Source organism: Sceloporus occidentalis, unplaced genomic scaffold, assembly GCF_023333645.1.
Source record: "Sceloporus occidentalis isolate IW3139 unplaced genomic scaffold, rSceOcc1.0.p SCAF_16, whole genome shotgun sequence".
Taxonomy (NCBI): domain Eukaryota; kingdom Metazoa; phylum Chordata; class Lepidosauria; order Squamata; family Phrynosomatidae; genus Sceloporus; species Sceloporus occidentalis.
In genome coordinates this window covers 9,284,198-9,310,707 of record NW_028316996.1, presented here as the reverse complement: position 1 = coordinate 9,310,707, position 26,510 = coordinate 9,284,198, and the positions used below count along the sequence as shown (strand labels likewise).

The 26,510-nt window shown below is 39.7% G+C and overlaps 1 protein-coding gene across 1 annotated transcript; it reads right to left on the bottom strand.

The window, feature by feature from the left end:
• Positions 1–257: 257 nt before the first annotated feature.
• On the bottom strand, positions 258–6,381 carry LOC149302992 (NAD-capped RNA hydrolase NUDT12-like). The gene is made up of 6 exons (XM_089481914.1): positions 6,188–6,381; positions 5,322–5,908; positions 3,905–4,072; positions 3,145–3,258; positions 2,095–2,294; positions 258–368 (listed from the first exon to the last, which is right to left on the bottom strand). Exons 1-6 carry the CDS (start codon positions 6,379–6,381, stop codon positions 258–260), a joined length of 1,374 nt encoding a protein of 457 aa, XP_089338040.1.
• Between the last annotated feature and the right edge of the window lie 20,129 nt (positions 6,382–26,510).

The following is a 26,510-nucleotide window of genomic DNA, read 5'->3' as shown; positions in this document are numbered from 1 at the left end:
TTGCGATTAGTGACCGAGGGGTTGCTTTAGGGGGCTCTGTTTTTCTGCCCACCTCTTTCATTCTTGGCATCCTTTAACACTACATGTGAAATAAACATTTATCCTTTTATAGATTTCCCAAAAGGAAATTTCTTCTGATACAGTATGTTAAGGTCTTTATAGAGCACATCATAGGTATTTTGCAATATTTATTTACAATTATGTAGCTGTATTTTTACTTATGATAATAGTACATAGTGCCTGTAGCACTTACAATTTTACAGGTTAGAATTCATTCCAATCCAATGTTTTATTAACTGATGGGCAATTGCTTGTCTTGGCGGTACTGAAAATAAACGATGGTTTCCTTTCATGACAGAATCTACAACCTGCAAAGTACAAAAGAACCTGTCAGCAAGCAAAAAGCATTCTTTTACTCTATTGATCAGAACATTTAGACATAGGCGTTGTTAAAATATTTTTAAAAACACTGAACTGCATTTCTTTTTTTTTTTGTACTACAAATGTAAAACAGCCAAGAAGGCATATTATATGAAGATACATTTTGCCTGTTGTAAAGGTATCGATTTTCAGGGCCAGTGAAGAGTGGTTCTCACTGTAGTTAATAATTTAATAATATACTTAAAAAAAAAACACATATGCCCTTTCTTTCAATGCTGCAGCTGTGATAACACTAGAAGAGCAAAATGTTTTAAATCCCAGACTCTCTGGGCAGCTGATGCCAAATGGCCAGGGGTGAACATAGGGTTAGTGGTGCCAGAGTGCCACCCTTAACTAATATACACACATACATCCTAACACACAAATTCACTTTAACACCCACTAAATCTAACATCATACAGTATACACTATGTCCCACTCTTCTTCACAACACTAACCCTAGGCTTACCCTAAACACTCTGACACCCACGCACTCATGCTAACACCATACACCAACATGGACAGACACACCATATGGTGACACAGACTGTAATACCATACAGTAACACACACACTTTGGGGGTATGGCAAGGGGTAGGGAGGGGAGGGCCAGCCTAGAAGAAGTGGATGAGGCATGAAGGTGTGGCCACCTGCCCATCTAACCCAAACCGGCACCTTGTGATGCTAGTGTAGAGAGGGGGCACGTGGGAGCTGTAAAGCAGGTATGTCCTACCAAAGCCGACCTTAGGTGTTCTGGCGCCCTGTGCGGACTACTCCTCTGGCGCCTCCCCCATCCCAAAAAAAGAAAGGAAAAAAATCTTGTAACAAAACTCCCCTCTCTCACTATCTATCCCCCTTTATCACTATCTACCACCTCTGCCCCTTCTCACTGCCTTCCCCCTCCCCCAATTTCTCTTCCCGCGGTGCGCGCTTCACAGCTGAGCGACGGAATATTCAGGCGCTCAGCATGAAACGCAGGCACCGCGACGGAGTCACGGAGAGTGAGGGGAACCGAGCAGTTGCTGAAAACTTCACGAGCGACTGCTCGGGGCCCCTGCCCGGGACTTAAATGAAAACATCGGGTTTTTTTTTGTTGTTTTAACTTTATTTAACATGGAGGATGTTAAATAAAGTTAAAAAGCCTTTATTTAACATGGAGGATGCACAGGTCGCACACCCCTAAGGGGTGTAAGTAAGTGTGTGGCTTTGTTGGCCTAGAGCTCACCATATATTTGCCGGTGTGCCCGATGGGCTCACAGTGATGTGCATATAACAACAAGAATCTTTGCAACACTGTATGACAGTCCAAGCTTATACATGGTATCTAAGAGAATCTCCACACATACCTAGAGAGATTCAAAAAAGGTACCTTTACAATACACATTAATATATGTAAAGTATATAAAGGAGGCTTAAATGGCACATAAACATCTAAAACCTTCCTGAAGATAAAGTATACCTTAAAAATCCGATTTCAGTGATTGAACAGAAAGCTTCACTAAATGCCTGATGCCTTTCATTTCAAAGACACCACTGATGAGCATAGCAAAGTCATGTCACAGGTATGGGGATCAAAGTGGTGCCTCTGGTGGTATATGAGTGTTGTGGTATTTCTTGCAAAACTAATGTAATCAAAAAGAATCAATAGCAGAAGGAAATTAAATTGAACGCTACCTGTTCTCTAGTGAACCAGCGAGCCTCCTCGATTTCGATCTTGTCAACTCTAATTTCTGTAGATATCGCCACAGCTAGGCATCCAATCATTAAGGATGACGGCATAGGCCACGGTTGACATGACACATACTGAACATGGCCAACTTTGACACCACTCTCTTCTTCAACTTCTCTTCGAACAGCATCGTCTATGCTCTCTCCTAATAATACAGAGGAGATTAACTCAAAAGCTACGGTTTCTAAAACAGCGTTCAATTTGTAGAATTTCTAACTACAGCTAACTATGATATTGCACATCAGAAAAGCAGAAAAAAGGTGTAAAATATGCATAACAAGTATGGTGAGACTTTTATTAAAACTCAAAATTTAACTTTAAGGAAAGTCTGAAAGAGTATTGCCTTTCCACTTTCACAGATGAGTCAATAATGAAATCAGTTAACCAGTTAATAAGTTTATTTAATAAAGTCTGTATGTAGAAATATACGTGGCAAATAGAAAAGAAGCCACATCACAGTATAAAGCGGTAGAGCAAAAAACAGACCTTAAAAATATAAACGTAAGCACATTCATAGCACAAGATATGTAAAACACGCTGTTTTTTGTAAAGCGAAGTCACTAAGAAATATGCAAAAATACACCCTTACATTTCATCAAGATTAAATATACTTTGTTCTGCTTGATATATTCCATGTTAAACTACCCAGATATGTAACGGCTCATCCCAGTCAATATTTGCCACAAGTGTCGTTTTTATCACACACTACTTTTGGACCTTTGTTGAAGAGCTTAACTCTTGCAACTGATTTGAAAACCTAGAACATCCAAGTTTGCAGCAGTTAGTTTTTTCCAGTTTGCCAAAGTTTAAAGACCAACCAGTTCCACTGAGCTTGGTCCAAGTACTGTTTTAATGTTTTCCAAAAGGACTTATTTATTGATTATTGCCTCTTAACTGTATGTAAGTTTACTTACTACCTAACCCTGGTAGCCTGCAGTTTGTATATTTGCAAAATATTTCTCCACACGATAGGAAAAAAAAAATGGATTGTTTACCTGGTTCAATAAATCCTGCTAAACAAGAGAACATGCCTGGAGGAAACCTTTTCTGTCTTCCCAAAAGACATTGATTTCCATCAGGGTGAATCACCAGCATTATAACAACTGGGTCTAAGAACAGAGTAACATAAACAGACCATACATTAATAAAATAAATACATATTTCAAAATACTTACTGTAAGGTAGTACCCCGTCTTCTTATGAATGCATACATTTTATAAGCATATGCAGTATTAGAAATAACATTCCAAACCCTTAATTTTCATGTGACATAAAAAACGGCAGTTTTGCTGTTTGTTTTTAAAGGCTTAAACATAAGAGGGAAACAAAATAATGACTGAAGTGCTAAGGTTTGTTTGGTTATCGCTCAACAGAGCTCAGTTCACGTCACCTTTAACCCAAACAGGCCATATTTCTGAACTTTGTATTTTTTTAAATGTTCCTTTTTGTTTATATAAAACCTGTTAAGATGATATCACAAACATGCAAGAGAAAACTATAAATGCAAAAGCAAAGCACGCTACTATTCTAAAGTAAGCGCTGCGTAAATTGTTAGCGCTATATAAATAAAAGATAATAATAAAGTAGGTTCTTGCTGCTAGAAGGTAGGAGATAAAACTTTCTCGATTTCTACTTTCTGTATAAGTGGCAGCGTCTGCAACTAGTCAGCACAGTTATTAGCCATTACTTCTACTTTTATAATCAGCAACAGTCAAAAGCATTCATGTGTTTATTTCACTGCGTCTTGGGCCTTACCAACTCGTGGGTATGACGTGTTATGAACACCTTGTAAGCTTGGGCATCCCTCTTTTAAACATGTCCGTTTATATCCACCTTCTTCGATGATTGTACCACTGCCACAGGTTGGACAGAACTTGTACCGACTGTGCCAGGCAAGAATAGACCTTGCTTGGGCCAAAATCCCTTAAAAATAAAGTCTAGTTTAGCCAAATGTGCATTAGTGCGATTTATGAAGAGATCAACAGGTATTTAAATATCATTCTAAACCATAATCGGTGTCTTCCTTTTTAAGTAATCTCAAACAACATAATTTAAATCTCTCATTCAGTATGGGAAAGAAGTGTGTGTGTGTGTATATAATATATAAATATATATACCATATTTGCTCAAGACGACCCTGATTATAAGACGACCCCCCAAAATCTGAATATTAATTTAGGAAAAAAATAAAAAGTCTGAATATAAGACGACCCTATAGGAAAAAGGTCTTACCAGTAAATGTTAATTATTGTAAACTATTTTTTTTTAATAAAATCTATGATTGAGAAAAATATTTTGTTTTTATTTCCTTTTATTTTCCAACCTGCCCCCCTAGTTATGCACATCTGCCCCCAGGCTTGCCACTCTGCCCCAGAAATGCCTTATACCCCCAATATGCCACTGTGCCCCATGATATGCCTTTTAACCCTCTAAATGCCACTTTGCCCCATGATATGCCTTTTGACCCCCCTATGTGCCACTCTGCCTCCAGAAATGCCTTATACCCATATATGCCACTCTGGCATTTAGGGGGTTAAAAGGCATATTATGGGGCAGTGGCATATAGGGAGGTATAAGGCATTTTTAGGAAGCAGAGTGGCGTATAGAGGGTTAAAAGGCATTTCTGGAGGCAGAGTGGCATGAAGGGGGTTAAAAGGCATTTCACAGAGCACTCTGCCTACAGAAATGCCTTATGCCCCCATTTAATACTCCCCCAACTTACCGGTGCTCCTGACTACCGGTGTGTTGTCCGGGCAGCAGGTAGACGTCTGCGGGATTCGCGTAGACAACTTCCGCTGCAGTCGGAAGGAGGTGCTGTTAGCAGCGGGGGTTGTCTCCGTCCATCGCGCAGACCTTCCCCGGCTGTCAGAGATCAGAGTTGCCGGGCACACGTTGCCCGGCTACACACCAGGGACTCAGAAGCACCGGTAAGTCGAGGGGGGGGGCATAAGACAGGAGGATCCAGGTCCCCTGCAGCGCACACATACATACACACATACACACAAACTCAAATGATACATAACAAGAAACCACTAGCTCTGATGCAGTAATATGAGAAAATGAAACATACCCCACCACAAAACATATCATAAGATTTGTACAGAAGATGATGGCACTATATAAAACAATAAAAATAATCATCTTAACATATTTATACCTGTTTCTATCTTACCTGCTTCTTTGTAGGCCAGCTGCATAAATGCAGGCATTGGGGGCTGAAGAAAATAACAACCTTCATGTTTCTTTTCAAACTGATCAGTAGAAATCTTTTCTACATTTATGACAAACCATGCAATCAATCCATCATCTTGCTCTCCGGTTACAGAGTTAACTGCGGGTTGCTGGCTATTCAAATGTTTTTCAACCCCAAGAAATACTAGGGAGACCTCATCAGGTTTTGACAAGTATTCCTTCACTTCCTCATACCCGAGTCTGCAAAGTTTGATTTCTGGTTCTCGTAAACTGTCTTTTGACCCAATTAAATTCACTAAAGGATGTAAATTGGAAAAAAGGAGATACACAGAACTGTTCTGCATTTGTTTGGCTTTTAGCCAATCCGTGTCAGTCCGCTTGTTACTTTTTCTGTCCAAAAATGTATTGCAAAAAAAAATGTCCTGCTCCCCTTCGTTGCTTGTAAAAAATTGAGGCCTGGGTCCACCTTTCGAATTAGCGAGTAAGTTAACAATGTGTTTATGGCCCCAAAATTTGGCAATATCCAAAGCTGTCTGCTTGGATTTATTCACCAAGGACTTGTCACACCTACAGACAATAAAAAGAAAGCTAAAGTGAGAATTCAAGTAAAAAGTATATACGGCAGCGCTCAACTGAATGGTGAAACATGGCTCATCAAGATTTCTTAATATGAACCCATGATATCACTTCAAACGGCATAGAGAGAACAGAAAATTGTACATATCAAGGGTTGCTTTATTACTCCTTCAAAAACAACATTCAAATCAGTTTGGGATCTAGAAGCACTCCGCAGAATGAGATTTGACAGTATAGGTGCAGCTGTTCTAAAAATCTTCAAATAATTACCCTTTCTCCAGGAGAATCTTTACAACTTCAAAGTGTCCATTTCTAGCACCAAACATAAGAGCACTCCATCCATTTTTAGCCGTTTCATTAATGATGGAGGATGAGTGGCTGAGAAGGGCACTCAGTTTCGGAAGATCGCCCGCAGCACAAAAATTGTGAAGCTGAGAAACCATTTCTTTCCTAGGATTCTGCATTCCTGAAGAAGAAAAAAAGTAAAGCACAAGCATTAGTGCCAATAATACACAAGCAATGTGTTACATTCAATTACACGATCGCATGGACATTTCTTTCATTTTATTGTATGACTTGTAGCAAACGTTCCATGTATCGAAAATCATTCATGTTGAGATTTTTGCACGATCTATATATATATTTGCAGTATATGAGATTGCTGTGTACTGGAGAGGCACCGCAAGCGCATGTTTGCACACTCCCAGGGTATTGCCCTTTTGTGTCTGGGTTCTGGATTGGATCTGCCTGCTAGAGATGCCAGGCCATGCCAAGAAGAGATTTTTTTATATACCGTATTCTTTTTATTTTATTTTTTATATAATCTTTATTTTTTTTTTTTTTTTACGTAAATTAAATCAATAATAAAGAAGCACGTTCTTAGGAGAGATGTACAGGTATGTATACTTTTATTCATTTGGAACCAACAGATGCGCTTAGCACGTTACGGTTTACAGTGTAATAAAGTGGAGTAATACAGTAAATACGGTAATCACAAACACATTGCAAACAGGTTACGATGCGTATTAATGCATTAGGAAAGCAACTTACAGCCTAAGTAAGTCATTTTGTGATCATTAATCACTAAATCAGTGCTGGTTTCATGAAGCACAGGCATTTTTTTTTATTAACATTGTACAGTGCTACAGAATATGATGGCGCTATAGAAAGTCAATAAATAATAATAATAATAATAATAATAATAAATCAGTTCATCCTAGCACTGATCAGTCTTAAGAAGACATTGCTTAATTAGTACTGAGAGCAAGGACGTCAGTCCAGTGATAGAAAATTCCACCTTGAAAATGTAAGGAGCTTATTTGATAATGCAAGGCGATATTTTTTATTTTCAGAGAGGGGGTTAGTCTATGAAACAAATGGTTAACATGATGTTAGACTTACTTCAATCACTGGATTCAAAAATACTTGGGGAGGAAAAATAAGAACAGGTAATGGTGAAGCCTCAAGGAGCAGAGTTCACTGGATGACTCCTAAAGGCTCTCTGGGAAAACAACACTGACACTTCCTGGTACCATATTCCTCCTACAAGCTGCGCATTTCTCCACTAGCTCTGCCCACACAATTCTAAGTAACAAGTTACAAGTTACAAGGACAAATAGAAAGAAAGTGGTAGATTTAATTCGTAATAGGTGGTAGCTAATAGGATAGAATATGGATATATACACACATATATATATATATATATATATATGAAATATGCGTTATATAAGGACCAGGGAATTTTACAATGCTTTCCAAAAAACTGTGCGTTTATTCAACTGTTTATTCAACTGTGCATCCTTTGGTTACTTTACACTCCAAGTGAGTAGTTAGGTGTTCTGTTAATTTATCATTGTTATTTTTATCTGTTTGGTGTAAATAATCTGTTTATCATCTGTTTTTCTATGCACTGTGACTATTGTTCATAATAAATATTCCTTTATTAACTTCTGCCTTTGTCTAGTAAAGAGTCACGTTACCTAATTTATTAGTAATTTGAAATCGCATAGATATCGCGTTAAAGCATATGTTGTGGGTTTTAAGTCTAATTTGCTTGGAGGACCAAGGCACCCCATTTATAAATTGTTAATTAACATTATTTGAGGTCTAGGGGAGACATTGAATTAAAAGCCCTTCACCGACAGAACCAAGTTACACGCACTTGGAGTAGGGTGCACCGTGATTTCACACTAACTACCCCAAGAAAATAAATACGAAGAACGTTCAAAAACTTTCTGCACTTTTTTTAACTCTATTTATTTCAAAGCAAATTACATCAAAAACAAATGACATCATTTTTCTACATATCACCTCCTTTTGTGATGCAATTTTCCCAACGTCGTACCAATGTTTTCCCGGAAGAGGGTCAACATCATCTTTCCTGCCAACAATTGCATCTTGAATTTCTTTGCTACAGGAGATGATGGATGCTTCCACTGCATACTCTGCAACTTGCTTTCGGGCTCCTAATGGTGAACCCACGTTTCATCACCAGTGACTATCTTCTGTAGAAAATAATTGCCTTCTTCATGATAACAGACTATGTGTCAGGAACAAACGTCTACGAGAGAACATTTTATCCCCATACTGAGCACACATGCAAAGATGGATTTGTGCTCTCGGCATACCTTCTGCCCACAAAAAGTGTATGACAGAACGCTGTTCCTCTTTGGTGCAATTTATACGTTTCAGAACCATTTTCACATCAGGGTGAAAACCCTTATACTAAACTACAAGGGCAGCAGGCTTGCCAGAAAGAAATAGTCACATGACATGCTAAGACACGACCAATTACTACTACTACTCCGGCCTTCACCGTTTCCAACGAAAATATAAAAGTGCGGAAACTTTTTTATATATCTTTTTTTTTCAGCAACAAAAAGTAATGAGCCATCACTTTATACTGAGCCAGTGCCAGGGTTCTTCCTTGCCTGCAAGGATCCTATTTTATACATAGTCATGCCTACCTGCATCCACTAGTAGCCACCCTTTCCTCTCAGAAGCACCGTTTCTAATTATACTGGACAGAGTCATGTTACCTGGATGTTAGCCCTGCCTTTAAATACCTGCTCTGCCCTCCAGTCCTGGGCTTTGCATTGTGGTGTATACAGCTCTAGCAGTGTTCTGTTGAATTTTACCTGGTTTGACCTGGCTCATCCTGACCTCTCTCTTGTTCTTTATCTCCTGGTGTTGACTTGGCTTGCTTTGACCCAGTTCCTAGTCTCCTGATTCTGCTTGTTCCTGTGATCTTCTGGTGTTGACCTGGCTTGCCTAACCATGTGTGCCCAGTGCCCTGCCTGCCGGCTTCCAGCCTTGCGCCCTGCCTGTGGGCTTTCAGCTGTGTGCTCTGTCTTAGGAGTTCCAGCCTTATGCTCTTCCTTAGGGCTTCATCTGAGTTTAAGTCCATGTGGGCTATTCAGCCTCAGCACCCCATCCATGGACTTTCCTAGCTCTGTGCACACTGTCTGTGCCAAGTTCCATATCCGTTCCGAAATCTGTGCCCTCTCTGCTCCAAGATCCGTGTCCAAAGTCCATATCCTGCTGTGCCATTGTTGGTTCATTATGCCCTCTGTAAAAACTAGTTCTGTTTGTATTTACCTAATCTTCCAGCACACTACAATATATACTCTTACCTATATATTTTCAGCTTTGTGTGTTTTCTATTTGCCTGTCTGTACCTATCATATAACTGCCATCACTATATGCCAAATGCGGCCCACGGGACCTTGAGGTGCGGCTCGCGTGAGATTGGCAGTCAGGGCAACCGGGCCCTGCTGCTTACCTGTGGGAGAGTCTTTTGTACTGCACAGAGGAAGCGGAACCCAACAGAGTCACGTGAATGTACGTGACATCACATGACTCTGCTCCATTCCTGCTTCCTCTGTGCAATACAAGAGAACCCAGAGGGAGGCCGTGGCCCCTGCTGAAGTCTGTGAGCAGCATCGCGAGAGCTGCAGTGCAGGTAAGGGGGTGGGGGAGGGTGTTTGAATAAGTATGTGTGATTGAGGGAATGAATCTGTGAATGAATGCGTATATGAATGAATGAGTGTGTGTGTGTGATAGCATGAATGTGTAAGTGGGGGGGGCATGGTACAGGGTGGCTGTAAGTGATGTGCAGACCCTGATGTGCAGATTACTAACAGCAATCACAGTTCCATCATGCCTAGGTTCCACCATTTACTGGTGTGATTCTCCTCCTATCATGCCAAGTCATATTGTTGAATTTTTTGTCTAATTTTGGTTGTTACTTACTTTTAATAAAAGTGTGGTTAAGACACTAAAATTGGATCATTCCCAGCCAACAAGTACATGCAGGAATCTGGGTATGCCTGAGATTGCTGTTAACAACCATTATATATATATATATATATATATATATATATATATATATATATATATATATATATATATATATATATTATGGTTGTTAACAGCAATCTCAGGAATACACATATTACCATTGTTATTAAAGTTTTTGTACAATTTTATGGCAGACAGGAGGCTCGTATTATGCAATAGTCTTTCTTTACTACTGGACAGCAGCAAGGGTTAACCAAACAATATATGTTGAGAAAAAACAAAGAATCAATCAAACATGCTAGGTATGCAGGTAATAACCAATCAGAGCATATCACAGGTAATATAACAGGCAACTTCCTTAGACTCCTCCTCTTTCTCGCTGCTGCGACAGTTAAGTATACACCTATATATTTTTCTCTCTCACAGTAGCAGATTTATTGTTGCTTATCGTTAATATATACCTTTTACATATACTGCAAAGTTACATACACCTTTGTGTGTTCATTTCTTTCACCTTCCTACCCCTTTCCAGGGGTTTCATTAACTCATTTTACATACATTTTATTTTATCTCTGCGGCCGCATTTTCAACGTTTGGACCGCTTTCCTTTCAGATATTTGTTTCTAGGGCTGTGGTTTTGCTCACCTGAAACCTTCTTCAGCCCTCCTGTGCACTCTGTTGTTTGTTTCTTTAGTTCAAACGGACACTGGAGTCGCTTGTGCATTTTGCACGGCAGACATTTTGAGAGGTCTCCCTTTGTGTAAGCCTTTCCCCTGCCCCGCCTCGTGGGACGCGGCTTCCCTTCGCTGCCCACGAGGCTCCGCCAGCTGGTGCTCAGCTGTTTGTGTGGGCGGGAATATTTCAGTCTGAGGATTTACCTCAGAATTCAAACACTGTTTGTCGTGCATCCTGAATTCCGTTACTGTAACTATATATATATATATATATATATATATATATATATGTCTACATATTTATATTTGTTTGCCTGGCAGCCTTTCAACCCTCTGAACCCTCAGCATTTTATTCATATTTAAAGTGCTTGTTACTTATTTCCTACTATGTCTTCTAAGGACCATTCTAAGAAGGCTATCACAGACGCTAGCCTTATGGGGCCGGCAGGTGAGGCGGATTCCTTAAATGAGGACCGTTATAAGAGGGTTCGGGAAGACTCTACTAATAAGTCAATTTCCTCGGCAATTATCATGGCCATGACTTCATTTGCCCAATCTGTGGCGCCTGCCATTGCTCACAATACACATGAGCGTAAAACTCAAGGTCCCTCTACTCCTTCAGACCTATTCTGGTCCACTGAAGAGTCCACTAGACACCTATCAAAGGGACTCAAAAAGTCTGTTAAAGTGTCCCGCAAAAGAAACTTCTGTAATGACGATCCAACCTCTATGCAGAGGGAAATGGATCAAGACTCTCATGACACTCTGCGCTTACACCGCAGTTCAAAACATGGTGTATCCAAAAGACACCACATACCCTCCGCCCGAGAGGACGACATATCAAAACGGGCTCGGATAACTCCTTACAGGGGTAAACTAGACTCATTTGACACGTCCCATAGTGACAATTCATCCTCGGACACCTCCAAGGATTCAGATTCAGAGGTTGAACCCCCTCTTAGTGTCTCCTCTCAGGAGTCACAAGATCAGGCGGCTACTACCGCTACGGAGGATTTGGTCCTCGACAAAAAAGGCAACCCCCTTTTTGACCCGGGTAATATTAAACACCCGAGATCCTCTGAGTGGATTCCAGCCACTCATGTTTCTCAGTACATGTCAGCCAGGAACAAATTACGGGCCAAATGCCCAAGACCTTCTATCCCTAATAAAGCTGCCGCTACCCCTGAATTGGACCCCATAATTATTCAGTACCTCAATAAAACTGGTAAGAACCCCAAAAAAGGCCTGGACAGGTCTTTTAAGGCTTGTCAAGACAAGCTTCTCGATCTGTTGGGTCCACTTGCCAAAATCTTCGATATGGCCGAAGAAGCATGCCAATCCGGTACACCGGTTGACACTGAAAATCTTAGGGGTTGGATTCAAAGATCTATATGCCTTTTCGGCAATGTTAATTCCGCCCTGAATAGTGAGCGGCGGAGATCAGTCCTTATGAAAATGGACTCTCAACTGACTCAGCTGGCTACCAAGGAACCTGGCTCTTCCGCTGAAGGCTTACTATTCGGAGAACCCTTCATTAAGGGAAATATGTGGGGCTATTCTCTACGCTCAACAAGGCAGAGAATTCACTTAAAAATGTTTTTACTCTGAAGGTTTTTGGCAGGGCTGGGAAAGGCAGGGGCCGCTTTCCCAGCCACAAATTTCAACCTAGACAACACCAACAAGGCCCTTCACAATATGACAGAATTCAATACTCTGGTTCATATCAAGCTAATCCGTTCTTCCCTTCCCGAGGAAGACCTTGGAGGGCTAGAGGCCAATGTGACTACCCACGATCCAGACCATCGGCTGGTAAGTCCGTTTATTCTCCCTTCTTCCCACACAAAGTTGGGGGGCAGACTCTCACATTTTTTCCATGTTTATGCCCAAATTACCTCAGACAAATGGGTTCTAGACGCCATCAGGGGTTACAAGATAGAATTTCTTTCCACTCCAATCCAAACCCAAATCCCGAAACCTTTGGTCTTCGACCAAATTCATCACGATCTCATAAATCTAGAGATATTAGATTTGAAGAAAAAAGGAGCTATTATCCCAGCTTTTCTATCCCCTCACAGTTTTGTAAGCAATCTATTCCTCGTAAACAAACGAGAAGGGGGTCACAGACCTGTAATAAATCTGAGAGATTTAAACAATTTCATACGTTATCAACATTTCAAAATGGAGGGCATCCATCTGTTAAGAGATCTTTTACTAATAAACGATTGGCTCGTAAAAATAGATCTCAAAGATGCGTATCTAACCGTGCCTATACACCGTTCTCACCAACAATACCTCCAATTCCTTTGGAATCAGAAATTATGGCAGTTCACCTGTCTTCCCTTTGGCCTCTCATCAGCACCATGGTGCTTTACTAAACTTCTCAAACCTGTGGTAGCCCTCCTCAGGAGCCGGGGTGTTCGTCTAATCATCTATGTAGACGACATCTGGATCATGTCTCAATCCCTAGAATCTATCCACACTCATACCTATTGGACCTTATCTTTGTTGTCCAATCTTGGATTCATTATAAACTCCAAGAAATCTATTCTGACCCCTTCTCAGGGTATAGAGTTCCTGGGTTTCCTGGTGAACTCCCTGGATGCCACTCTCAGCCTACCCTCACGGAAATTGAAAACTATTCGGAGGGAAATCTATTCGATCCTAAACAAGAATCTAATATCCTTACGCTCCCTTGCCAGGGTAGTAGGCCTTACCGAGCACTTCAACGCCTCAAGGCCCAACACTTGAGAGAAGGCTTAGGTTATTCAGACGAAATCGCTTTGACCCCAGAAACCAGAGAAGAACTTCTATGGTTGCTTCACCATGTCCAATCCTGGAATGGGAATACTATCTTTGCATCCTTCCCAGATATTACCATAGAATCTGATGCGAGTCTAGTTGGCTGGGGCGCGAGATGCGGCCCACGTTCCACGGGAGGAAAATGGTCCCCTCAAGAATCTCTCTTGCACATAAATTGTTTGGAGCTTTTGGCAGGTTCTTTCGCTCTAAAGAGTTCTGTGAAAAACAGAACCCATTGCTGCGTACTCCTGCGGATGGACAACATATCTGCGGTCCAGTATGTCAACAAGTTGGGGGGCACCAAATCAAAAGAACTGACCAACCTTGTCAAGGGATTTTGGTACTTTTGTCTAGACAGACATATTGTCCTAAAGGCAGAGTACCTTCCTGGCCTCTGAAACACAGTTGCAGACTGGAACTCCCGTTACCTGGCCGACTCCAGCGATTGGATGCTAGCTCCTGCTGTCTTCCATCAATTGAACCATCTGTGGGGACTTCTAACGCTAGACCTGTTCGCGTCACGTCTCAATCGGCAAGTCACCGATTTCTACAGTTGGTGCCCGGATCTGGACGTTTTGGGTTCAGATGCACTCACCCAGATATGGCCATCAGGACCCTATATGCGTTCCCTCCATTCATGATGATTCCCAGGGTTCTACTCCAGACACTCTCACAAAAGGCCACTGTAGCCATCATAACCCCCTGGTGGCCTACCCAGTCGTGGTTTCCCCAAATCCTGCGAACGCTGACAGACTTCCCGAGAATTCTTCCCTTGTCTCAGGATTTATTAACCAATCCGTCAGGGGAACCTCATCCTCTGATCCTGTCGGGGAATCTCTCTCTAGTAGCTTGGCTGATCTCGGGGCTCCCGAACCAAACGTCCCGTTTTCTCAAACTTTGGCTTAATTGGTGCACACAAAGGGACCTGGATCCCATTCATGCACCTGTAGCCTGCATCCTTAATTACTTGTCCTCAGAATTAGATTCTGGTAAAGCTTACCGTACATTAAATCTCTATCGCTCAGCCATTTCAGCTCAGCATTCTCCCATTGATGCCTTACCTATAGGCAAACACCCCCTAGTTTGCAGGCTCCTTAGGGGCATTCATTTTAAACCTCCTCCCCTACCCAAATACGTGTCTACCTGGGATGTTAATTTAGTTTTACAACTACTTGATTCATGGGATGATTATGATTCTCTCTCTCTCAAGCTCTTAAGTTTTAAGCTTACTATGCTCTTATGTCTCATATCCTTTAAACGGGTCTCAGATGTTAGGGCCCTAGACTTGACGCAAAGACAATACTCCCCACAGGGAGTCCTCTTCACTGTTCATAGACGTACAAAAACCAATTTGAAGTCTATTTTCTATCCTGCTTTCCCTCATAATCCCTCCCTATGCGTAGTTTGTTGCCTTAAAGCTTATGAACTCCGGACATCGGATTTTAGAAACCCGTCCTATCATCAATTACTCATTTCATTTCGTAAACCCCATCTTCCTGTCTCTTCACCCATTTTGGCGAGATGTGTCCATGGCTAACATTGACATCTCAAAATTTGGGGCCCATTGCACTAGGGGAGCAATGTCTACTAAAGTACTGCAATCTGGTGGCTCTTTGGCAGACATTCTTAAGGCGGCCGACTGGTCATCGGAATCCACGTTCAAAACTTTCTATTTTAGACCAGAACCTCATGTCTCCTCAGTAGTATTATAACTATTATGCTTATTTAGCTTTAAACTTGCATAATACGAGCCTCCTGTCTGCCATAAAATTAAAGATTTTCATAGCCCCTTGTACCTGAAAATATAGATTTTATAAAACACAGGAGGCGAGTATTATCCCACCCATTTAACCCTCCCTTTGGTTCTTCTCTCATATTTTTCAGTTTGAATCTCCACGGATTCCTCATCTTCGGTCTCATCTTGACAGTTTCCCAAGTTATTATTCCTGAACGTTTCTTCTGTTCCTTATATTGGACTTATGTTTTATGACTTCTACAGCTCAAAAGAGGAGGAGTCTAAGGAAGTTACCTGTTATATTACCTGTGATATGCTCTGATTGGTTATTACTTGCTTACCTAGCATGTTTGATTGATTCTTTGTTTTTTCTCAACATATATTGTTTGGTTAACCCTTGCTGCTGTCCAGTAGTAAAGAGACTATTGCATAATACTCGCCTCCTGTCTTTTATAAAATCTATATTTTCAGGCACAAGGGGCTATGAAAATCTTTAATTTTGGTGTGTAACTTACTTTTATTAAAAGTGTGGGGGGTCATTTTGGTTTCAGCTAAGTGAACCCAGAATTTTCGGTTTTGGTCCAGAACTTTCATTTCCGTGCATCCCTAGAATAAATAGAACTATACAATTCTGATGAAGTGGCCCAATACAGAAAAAACTTGTTCACCCCTGCTATATACTGAGCCAGAAATTGATGTTGGTATAGCATAACTACCATCACTATTTACTGAGCCACAATGTTTCTTTACCTTTCTAGCATCTCTGTCTCCTCTCTTGCAGCTCCTCTTTCTCTCCCTCCACCTTTTTCTTATGTCTTAGTCTGTTTTGCCTCCTCCTCCATCTTCTTTATCTTACTTTTCTATCTTCTTTAAGGAATGGGCTTCTGATCCAGCAGTGGCTGTGGCATATGACATCAAATCCCAGCGCACAGCATAAGGAGCCATAAACAGACCACCCTTTTGGATGGTTAGAGGGGGATCCCTAATTGGATGAACAGAAGAAAAATCTAAATCAATTAATTTTCACTGTGATCAAAACAGCATCAATTCTTCCAAGTGCACTTGCAAAATTTCAGGGACTTTGTAGGCATTTAGTTATGATTAAACAATTATACCAAACAGGTGCTAATGATCATCAATTTAATATGCAGATTAAAACTGAAAGAAAAACAGCTGTGTTGGAGGAAAAAACTGGGTAATCAATGGCGAAACTCACTGACAAGGTGAGGTTGCTTAAGACAGTTCAATGTCAAAAGTCATACACCATGGCAAGACTACGCACAGCAATAAGACACAAGATAATTATACTGCATCAGTAGGGTCTCTCTCAGGCAGAATATTCAAGGCAGACAGGGGTTTCCAGATGTTCTGCCCAAGCTCTTTTGAAGAAGCAAAAATATTGAGGACCGAAGATGCAATGATCAACCAAAGAAAACTTGATGGCACATCATGCTTACTTCCCTTTGCAATCAAAGAGTGCCCAGCAGTGCCAATAGCTTAGTATTTGCAGAAAACAGTGGAACCCTGGAAAACCCATCTACTGTCCAGAGAAGTCTGGTCAGAAGTGATTTTCATGGAAGACTTGTGACCAAAAAGTCATACCTCTTGGAAACAAGACCAAGTGACTCAGCTATGAAACACAGTCACTGTGGTGCAGGAAACTGGCTACAGGTGCTTTAGACTAAACTTTAGAATTTTGTGTTTGCTGAAGGGCTGGGGTGCGGTACAAGACTGAGTGTTTGAAGACAACAGTGAAGCATGGTGGAGGTTACTTGCAACGGAGTTGGGCAATTGGTCTTCCTGGGCATCCAGCATGGAAAGACTTGATCAGTATTTTATTGGCAACGATGTAATAGATGGAAAGCATGTGTCTGTGTTTCTGCTGTGGTTAAAAAGGTGTACAATTTACTACGTTGTTTAGTATACCTTGAGAAATCAGCATCTCAAGCTTTTAAAGAAATTGCAATTGCAATTTTACTTTAACCAAAAAGCCACTAGAAATTGCAGAGAAATACCAATCTTAAAGTAGGAACTAGGCACCACATGATATGAAAACAGTTACAGTCAGTGGGTTTACATAAGTTAGCTAGCATTTGTTATTTTGGGAAATATTTATCAATAGCCCTCAGAGACCAACTTGTTATAGGCCTTTAAACAAAAGCTTTTCAAAGGAAATGATTGACAGAGGATGATCTGAATTTTAGAGGAAAATAGCTGTAATAATGGAGCCAGCTGGGAAGAAGGCAGAAACTTTGCAGCCAACTGTTCCAATATTATCGGTGGGAGGAAATATACAATAAACTAATAGTGTGAGACAAAAACATGAAACACAAAGCAAAGGTTTAAATCTTCAAATTCAATGTCCAGTTCTTGTTATAGATGTGGAGCAGCAGGCCATGGTGCAAAATGTTGCAGTTTTAAAAATGTAAATTGTCATAATTGTGGTAAACAGGGTCATTTGAAGTTTAACCCCTTAAGGAAAGAGCTTTTTTTATTTTTTTGTACCCTTCGTGACCATGGCTGTTTTCACATTTCAGCGTTGCTCATATTTAGCTGTGTATCCACACAAGTTAAGTATTGTTTTTTTCAGGACACGAAGGGCTTTCTTTAGATCATTATTTTGATCATATCTTAAAATTTACTATAAAAATATTGTGAAATTTGGACTTTTATTTGATTTTTTCCCTCATCTACAAAAGCTAATGAAAAAACCTGCTTTTTTGGCAAGTTATAGGGCCAGAAGTACAAGTAGTATATTACTATTTCAAAACTATTTTTCAAATCTGGTCATACTGCCCCCATGTCTTATTTGGGACATCTTTGAAGCTGGCCAATTCAATTTACCCCTATCAAACCATGCATTTTTAAAAACTGCTGATATTTTCCATGCACTATTTTTACCACCAGGTATGAATTTATAGCTCATGGTATACGTCACTGTCAAACAACACCCCAATATGTGTTCAGCAACACCACTGCACTGATACTATCCATGCATAGGTTTTTCAGGGGGATAAAGGGCCATATTTGAAATTTTGACATGCTGTCATCCTACCCCCATGTGTTATTTGGGGAATCTTGAAGCTTCCCAATTCAATTTACCCAATCAAATCATATATTTTTGAAAACTAGACACCCCAGGGTATTTGAAGTACAGTGATACTATCAATGCATGGGGTTGTCGGGTTATATGGGAGTGAAATGCCACATTTGGGACATTCACAATTCAGTTTTTCAACTTGGAATGTTTACATATTCTGCCCCAAGTCCTATCTGGGACATCTTTGAACCCAGCCAATTCTATTTACCCCATAAAATCACATGGTATTTTAACCAGTTCCATGCACTAATTTTACCACTAGTCTTTGTCAAAGTTGTGCTATTTTTTTCTGTGTTTTTTTTTAAACATATTGCAATTCATGCATAGGTTTATTGGGTTGTTTGGGGGCTAAAAGGCCACTTTTGGGAGACGTGCATTTTTCATTTTGACATTTGGTCAGTCGGTGTCCATGTCCTATTTGGGATATCTTTGAACCTGGCCAATTAGGTTTATCCCTTTACATCCTATACTTTTGAAAATACGATATCGAGGCATTTCAACAACACCATTTAAACTTCTTTTAAACAGCCGGCCGGTTCTATATTTAACATATGACGGGGCTCCTGCTGCAGATTTTGGTGTTGCTGAATGTTTGGGAGAAGAAAGCGATCTTAGATGAAGTGCAGGCAGGTCAATTGCCACCAACAGGATGTTGTTCCGTTAAGTGCCTGGCAAGTCAATTGTCGTTTAGGGGTTAAGGATAAGAGAACTGTAACAAAATCGGCTGCTAGCATCCTGCACATGATGCTCTCCTAACCACAGTACTACACTTTGTATTAACCTTATCTCAAACTTTACTTGGAACTAATCATTTAAAATAATTGTCTGTTCTGAGGAGAAAAAGTTATTGTGTATCCTTGTTGTATTACATGAGGTTGTATGTGTGAAGCAGTAGGCAATGGGGGTATGTCCGGTGGCCAGAGATGGATAGCCATATTGAACAATTTGTTAGAGATTGCCATTGCTGTATACAATCTGTGAGACAACTTTGACATAGAACAATACAACCATGGTATTGACCACAGCCTCCATGACAACAAATTAATGTTAATTTTTGTAGTCCAGTTGGTGGGGAAATGTTCATAGTGCATGCACATTCAAATTGCCCAGTTACTTCTAACTTCCCAGTTACAACTACTTCTGCAACAACATCAGGTTTACAAAAGCTTTTCTCTACTTTTGGATTACCGGTAGAGTTTGTCTCAGACAAGTGATCACATTTTACTTTTACTTTAAAGGTGGTAAATGGTATCTCTCACAAATCTTGTACGATGTAACATCCTGCAACCAATAGTCAGGTGGAGCATTTTGTGACTATATTTAAGAAAGCTGTGCAGGTTTATAAGTATTCATCAACATTTGGGGAAAATGTGAATGATTTCCTATTTCGCTACCGAACAACACCTCATGCAGCAACAGAGAAGACACCGGCCTAACTGATGTTTGGAAGATGAATACGCACAAAACTTAGGGTTACGTAAAGTTTCTACAAATGGTAGAAATTATGTCAAGTTCTCAAAATCACTCCAAAAGTAGACACGTTTAAAGAAGGAGATAGAATGTGGATGTGGGAGGCAGCAAAGTTCATGGGCCCAAGACTTATTTTCAGCAATTCAAATGTCACGTGGACTAATAACTGCCTGGACCTTCTATTTCCAGAAAAATTACATTGGGATACTTATCTCAAAGTTGTTTGCGATGGATGGTTTGACCCACATAACAATTTTCAGTAGCCAATTTGAACAGGACCAAATCAACAAAACACTACACTAGAAACAAGTGGAGTTCAGCCAAACAGGATGTCCAACTTGTTCATGAGGTGCTGTGTATGAAACTGTTTATAGTCATACAGGGTATCTCCCTTCAGTGGTCCAAAATGACTCTACCAAATGTGCAAGGAAATACTCAAATATTCCTCTCAGAATCGGGAAACCATCTTGCATCCTTACTTGCACACTCAAATATTAACGTACTGCACTATAGGATTTCTGTGAGGAAAAACAAGCGGACTGGCTTATGCTGTGCTATGACTGGTTTTCTAATATCTAGGCATAATATACAAGGGTAGAGCCTTAGCATTGTCAACCGATTTACTTGGGCCATTCTTTCTTTCATGTTGACTAGACATAACCTGTGAAACCACTCGCACACATTAAAATGTTGTGTAGCACAGATCCACCATTTGGCATTACAAGCAAAATACAGCTCCGATTTGATGGTGTTTTTACTTTAAAAGGGCTACGTGTCTTTATCTACACTATGGCAAACTCATTGAATAGCATCTGCATTCATTTTGAAAATATTACAAAGCAATCTTGAGACAGAAATCTGCCGCCCTGGCTTAGCAGGTGTTATAATTCAACTTGATGTTCCTTTTATAGAGTTTTCTTTTTTTGGCACCAAAGGTAGCTTTGCGCTGTCAACTTATGCACTGTTCATCTGCTAGAAGCCAAAACTAAATCAATGTACTAATGTACTAATACAGTGCAGCTGTGTTACTCGCTCCCTGATGACCTGAATTGTAAGTTGTGGAAGCTGTAAGTCTGAATATTCCATGGATAACTTACAGAGAAGTTAAATAAACTAAGACACTACCTTTAATTGCCTTCTGATTTGTAAAGCATTTATTTGGAATAAATGTGTTGAGTTTTTTTGGCTGCTTCTTTCTTGATTTTACTATTTCGATTTTTTGTATGAAATAATTTGGAGCACAAATATCATAACAAGCTTCATGATCCAGTCCAGATTTAAGGACTTGGCATTTTCTATTATAAGCCATCTGCGGTATTGCATCTAAAAAGTTCTGATTGCAACCTATTCACAAGAGCATCACAAATGGCAATATTTCCCAAATACATACTAGTCCTAACCCAATATGTTATATATCAAGATATAGATGTGTGAACCAAACAACAAAAATTTGCAACTTAACATAGAGGCGAAATAATAGGCTAGAAATATGGATAGGCACAATCATACGCATCCTTTGAATCCTGACCATTACATTCTAAATACATAGACATTAATATGTATCCCCCCCCCAACAGCTTCCACTCTTCTGGGAAGGCTTTCCACAAGATGTTTGAGAGTTTCTGTGGGAATTTTTGCCTATTCATGCAGTAAAGCATTTGTGAGGTCAGGCACTGATGTAGGACATAAAGGCTTTGTTACCAGTCTCTGGTCCAGGTCTTTCCAAAGGTGTTCGATGGAGTTAATGTCAGGTTTAGTGTAGGAAAATCTGCAGTAAGCACTGTCAGGATGTGGTGAGTCTTGAAGTAAAATTTCCAACATGTGACAACATATAAAGATTTCTATGCATCATACTTTGGTGGTGGTGGGAAAGGCCAGGAGTAACAGCACAGAACTTCATTCATTTTACAGCTTCCTGGACCAGTCAGGGGAGACATAATTTTCTTACATATTCGGAAAAAGTATAAAAGATGTACGTGTTGAAAAGAATGAAAAAAGTTATGTAAATAGTTCTTAAGCAGACATTTAATTGAAAACCAGTGCAGTTTCTTAACAATCCATTAGATGGCAGCATTACCAAGCCAATATACTCCAGTTGCCACCCAGGAAAAAATGTCTTCTCAAAGCTAGAAAAAAGTAGACAATTTATCATCTGAAGTATAAACATTGTGCAACATTTACTGCATAGCCTGTTAAATAAGAGCATTACCTGATCACCAGGCTTTGCTTGATTTATGATAACTGAAACCAGTTCAATAGTCTATCATCGCTGAACCTATGTTAATAATAAATTAAGCAGAAAACAGTTCTATGAATTGACAAGGATAAAAAGGTTTTGTGAATTTATTACTGGACAGCAGTAACCAAAAGACGTGACATAGTCAATACATAAATATACTATATATTAATGCAAGTGGAAACAGTGATTTCTTATGGTTTTCTATCAGTTACTAGCAATCTTTATAGTTTGTCTGCAGAATATGTTATTTCTTAACAAATAAAAGAACGTCAGTAATAATTTAGTTTATATTTTCGACCAAAATATATTAAAGTCTTGGACTTAAAAGGTGAATTGTGCTTAAGCTTTGACAGACCCAACACTGGTTCATTGAAATTAAGTCCATGGTAAGATTACCTTAAAATTACATGCTTGGCTAAAATAAAACGATTAGGAAAGAGTAAACTAAATCTTGATGTGAGAGAAGAAACAATACATTTGGAGATTTAAATAGAAAAATCCAGACACTGCTAGATTAAGACCATCTACAGTGTGTAAACACATGGGTACACACAAAATCTAATTACATTTCTGGCACCTGTTTCACCTTTCCTTCTCCTGTCACGCATGTGCCACAGGGTTATCATATGTGACCCTTCTGTCTACCTCCTGGCTACAGTAGTTTGCAGAGCATGGCTACTGTTATTCAGCCAGTAGCAGTATGGGATTGTCCATTAGAGTACCAGGGCTCGTGTGCATACTGGATGATCTGGCACTACATTCAAATACATAAAGAAAAGTAGTATAATAAATACGAGGAGAAATGATTGGACAAGATTTCATACTAAAAGCTCAAAAACTTAGTTAAAGTGGCACATTAGACCCTTGGCTGCTTCACTAGGGTCAAACTTTGTAGACCTCTGGAGCATCTTCTCAGCTTTAACATGACATCCAGGGCACCTGCATGAAGAAGATATGTCGTAGATGAGGAAGACCCCTTTGCCTTCTAGAAGTCATGTGATTAAAAAAAATACTTCCCTGTGATGGTTATGGATACGTCGGAATAGTCTTCAATAGATTCTTAAGTGGGATCTTCTCAGCAACAGAATGCACAACAGACTAGTATATTGTTATACTTTGTTATCTATTTGCAAGCTAGTATTTCTAACAGCATTTGGACTGTTCTTAAGTCACCATTTGCTAAATAACTGTACATGATTCCGCAATCATGCTCATTTTCCTGAAGTTGTGAAAAGGCAAAAAACATGCCAGTGAAATTAGCATCCTCCTGCCATCATCTGGCATTATTTGGGTTAATATAGATTATATAGATATGTTACAGTGTGCTTTGAAGAAGATAAACAGGAAAGTATTGGGAGCTGTGGGGATATCAAGTTGAATTAAATCAAATTTCTCAAATTCATTAACCCCCTCCAAAACTGGCTCTTCCTGCCAGAAACACTTTTCAGGGTCTCAAACTCTGATGACGTCCATTGAAATGCTTTATTGAAATGAAAATTCCCATGACACTAGTGCTTCAGATTTAATATGTTTAATGATTTAGCAGTGAAGGAGAATTAGTTCTGCTATTTTTAAGACTTACAGTATTAAGTGATCTGATATGCTTCTGAAATGTACAGTATGTATTTAGAGATAAGGAGACAATCAGAGGATGTAAATCATGAATAGATCAGTTATCTCATTCCCCTTCAACCTTTTTAAGATCTTGAGAATAGGGTGGTGTTTTTGTTTAGGCATTCTGTGAATTAGAGTTCAAACTGTTTAACGGTTGAATTAATTAATTAGCTGATTCATTAATATGAAATGCCCATTTCGTTGGCATCAAAAGAGTTAATTCCTATGGCTTGTATAAATGGGGTTGTCTTTTACTCAGGGCACAATTGGCTACTGCCAGTGGAGGCCTGTGTAACTGCTGGTATAGACCTCTCCACTAACTCCACACATACAGGTCCCGAGGGCTTACATATGACATCATACCCTGTCTTCCAGCAGTAGGCACACGCAAACTTCAAAGGAGCAAGCATTTGCGGAGACATTGCTGCTGTTAGGAGGTGCACAGACCTCCTGGGCCGGAAGGCCACTTAGTCCTTGTTATTCCGACCATGATACCTAAATTTAGTCTATTTCATTGTAAATGGAAATTAGGCAGGGAGGTAAAGAGATGGACCAGGGAATGGACTAGCCATTACATGGCAATTTTATAAGGGTGGTAGTTGGCCTTATTTTAGGGATGTGGGTGCTTGAGGACTGACCATATCTAACCCATGTTTTAACCTTTATCCCACAGCCCAGATGGATGGAAAAAGAAGCATTAGCATACATCCCAACAGTCCTGGTTTTCCCTAGGACCTGATTATTCAGACACTGTGCTGCCGCCCCACTGTCCTGCTTTTTGGTGATAATGGGCCAGTTGGGGAGATATTCTGATCCCTGACAGACCCAGATGGCTGTGAAATCTTCCTGGTGCGCCGATGGCTACCCCTCATCCCCCGGTCACTTCTGGCACTAACCAAACACATGATGGTGCCACCCAACCCTTCTTCTTGCTGCACCCCCAACACAGGTGTACCTATTTGGACACCTAACATGTTGGGGTGGTATGCATCAGTACATCACTCAGTATGTATCAGCAACTACATAATCATAAACATTCATTAACATGTTAATGCTAGAATGCTGAATATTTTTAATGATTAAGCTGATCAATCAATGCCAATGCAAATCTAAACCCCAAACCAATATGTAAAAGTTAGCCATATATATGTGACAATCATTTTGTTAACTTGCATTTTAAAACTAAAAATTCACAGCACACATGTTGCCAAACAAAAGTTGAGAAACTCTCTCGTCTCTTCATTTTCTCTCAAAGGTCATCTGTCTTAATCCATATGGAAAAAAACATAAGGTCATAATGGTATTTGAAAACAATTTATATTCCTTATAATCTGCACAGTTTAGAGTTTAGGGTCTAGCATTTTTACAATGTGCATTTTTAAAAAAAATAAAATATATGCTATATTGAACTCGTTAAATTAATAAAAGCATGTCTTTCCTTAATCCTCCTTTCATATCTGCTCGCAGCAGGCTTCAATTGAAGAACTGTGCAACTCAGTGTACTCCTAATTTTCCTTGCTGTGAAAGAATAAGATTTAAGATTTTAAAACAAACATTGTTATTATTTTAAAAGCAGGTATGTGCACGTTCTGAATTCTCTACTGTGAAGAAATATGCTCCCTCTGAGTTTTGCATATTGTTGTCATTGATATGAAGAATTTCCCTAACTTTGTTTACAAAATTGACATTTTTACAGACAAATAAAAATTGCTTTGTTTGTCCTAGTTTTGAAGTTTTGCTATGACAGAAAGAAATACTTTGTTATATTAAAATGCAATTTCAATTGTTATAAGCCTTGCTTTTTTAACACGGGGCATTTGACCTTTTTTTTTTATACAATAGTCTGCATGTTGGTGTTGAAGGTGTTAAATTGTCACTGGTGTACTTTAGTTTGGCTGTATGCGGAAGGCATTTTTTTCAGCTTTTTTTCCACTGTGTTTAATTTATTTTAGAATTTTCTTGAGAATTTCAGATAAGAAAATGTATGGAATGTACACGTAAAAACATTTGTTTAAATCATGTGTACATGTTGCATGCTCCATTGAATCTCTTAGTGGTAGTTCATTTCTATTGATTTTAATCTTATTTTTGGGGGTTTAGTCAGGGAACAATACAGTTTCCACCACTGTTAATACCAATTAAGATTTAGACAGGCCATTTAAATAAAGTTGTTAAAAAAAAACAAAAACTTTTTTTGACTGAGCCCTCTCCTTCATACAACTCTACATTCAATCATTTACCAGATCCTTTCACTTGCATCTAAAAAACACTTCTCACATCCACCCTTTCCTCACACAAGAAGCCACAAAAACTCTAGATCATTCTCTTATCGCCCACTTCAACTAATGCAACACTTTCTGGTTGGTATTCTTCTGCTTCTGTCTCCTCGTCAATCTATCCTTAATGCTGCTGCCAGTCTTATCTTCACTCCGTGAAGCCATGCACTGGCTTCCTATTACCTCAAGAATAATGTTTAAAATCCCTCCATGGTACCGCCAGTGACGTATCCTGGCCTAGGGTGCCAGGTTAATGGGGTGACAGTGCCCTTGGTACAAAACCAGGCTGCAGATTGCCCTCTTGGGTGATCAAGTCCTGCTGCACAATGGGCCAGTTAGAAAGGGGATCTTTGACGCTATGGAGGTTGAGCCGGGCCCAGACCATTA

Bases quoted from the DNA above. Each gene is read 5' to 3' on its own strand.
- LOC149302992 (XM_089481914.1), bottom strand. From the start codon at position 6,381: ATGCAGAATCCTAGGAAAGAAATGGTTTCTCAGCTTCACAATTTTTGT. The intron at 2,295-3,144 runs GTAAACAATCCA...CTGTATTATTAG, and splicing joins AGCAGGATTTATTGAACCAG to GAGAGAGCATAGACGATGCT. The intron at 369-2,094 runs GTAGCGTTCAAT...TGTACTTTGCAG, and splicing joins GCTGGTTCACTAGAGAACAG to GTTGTAGATTCTGTCATGAA.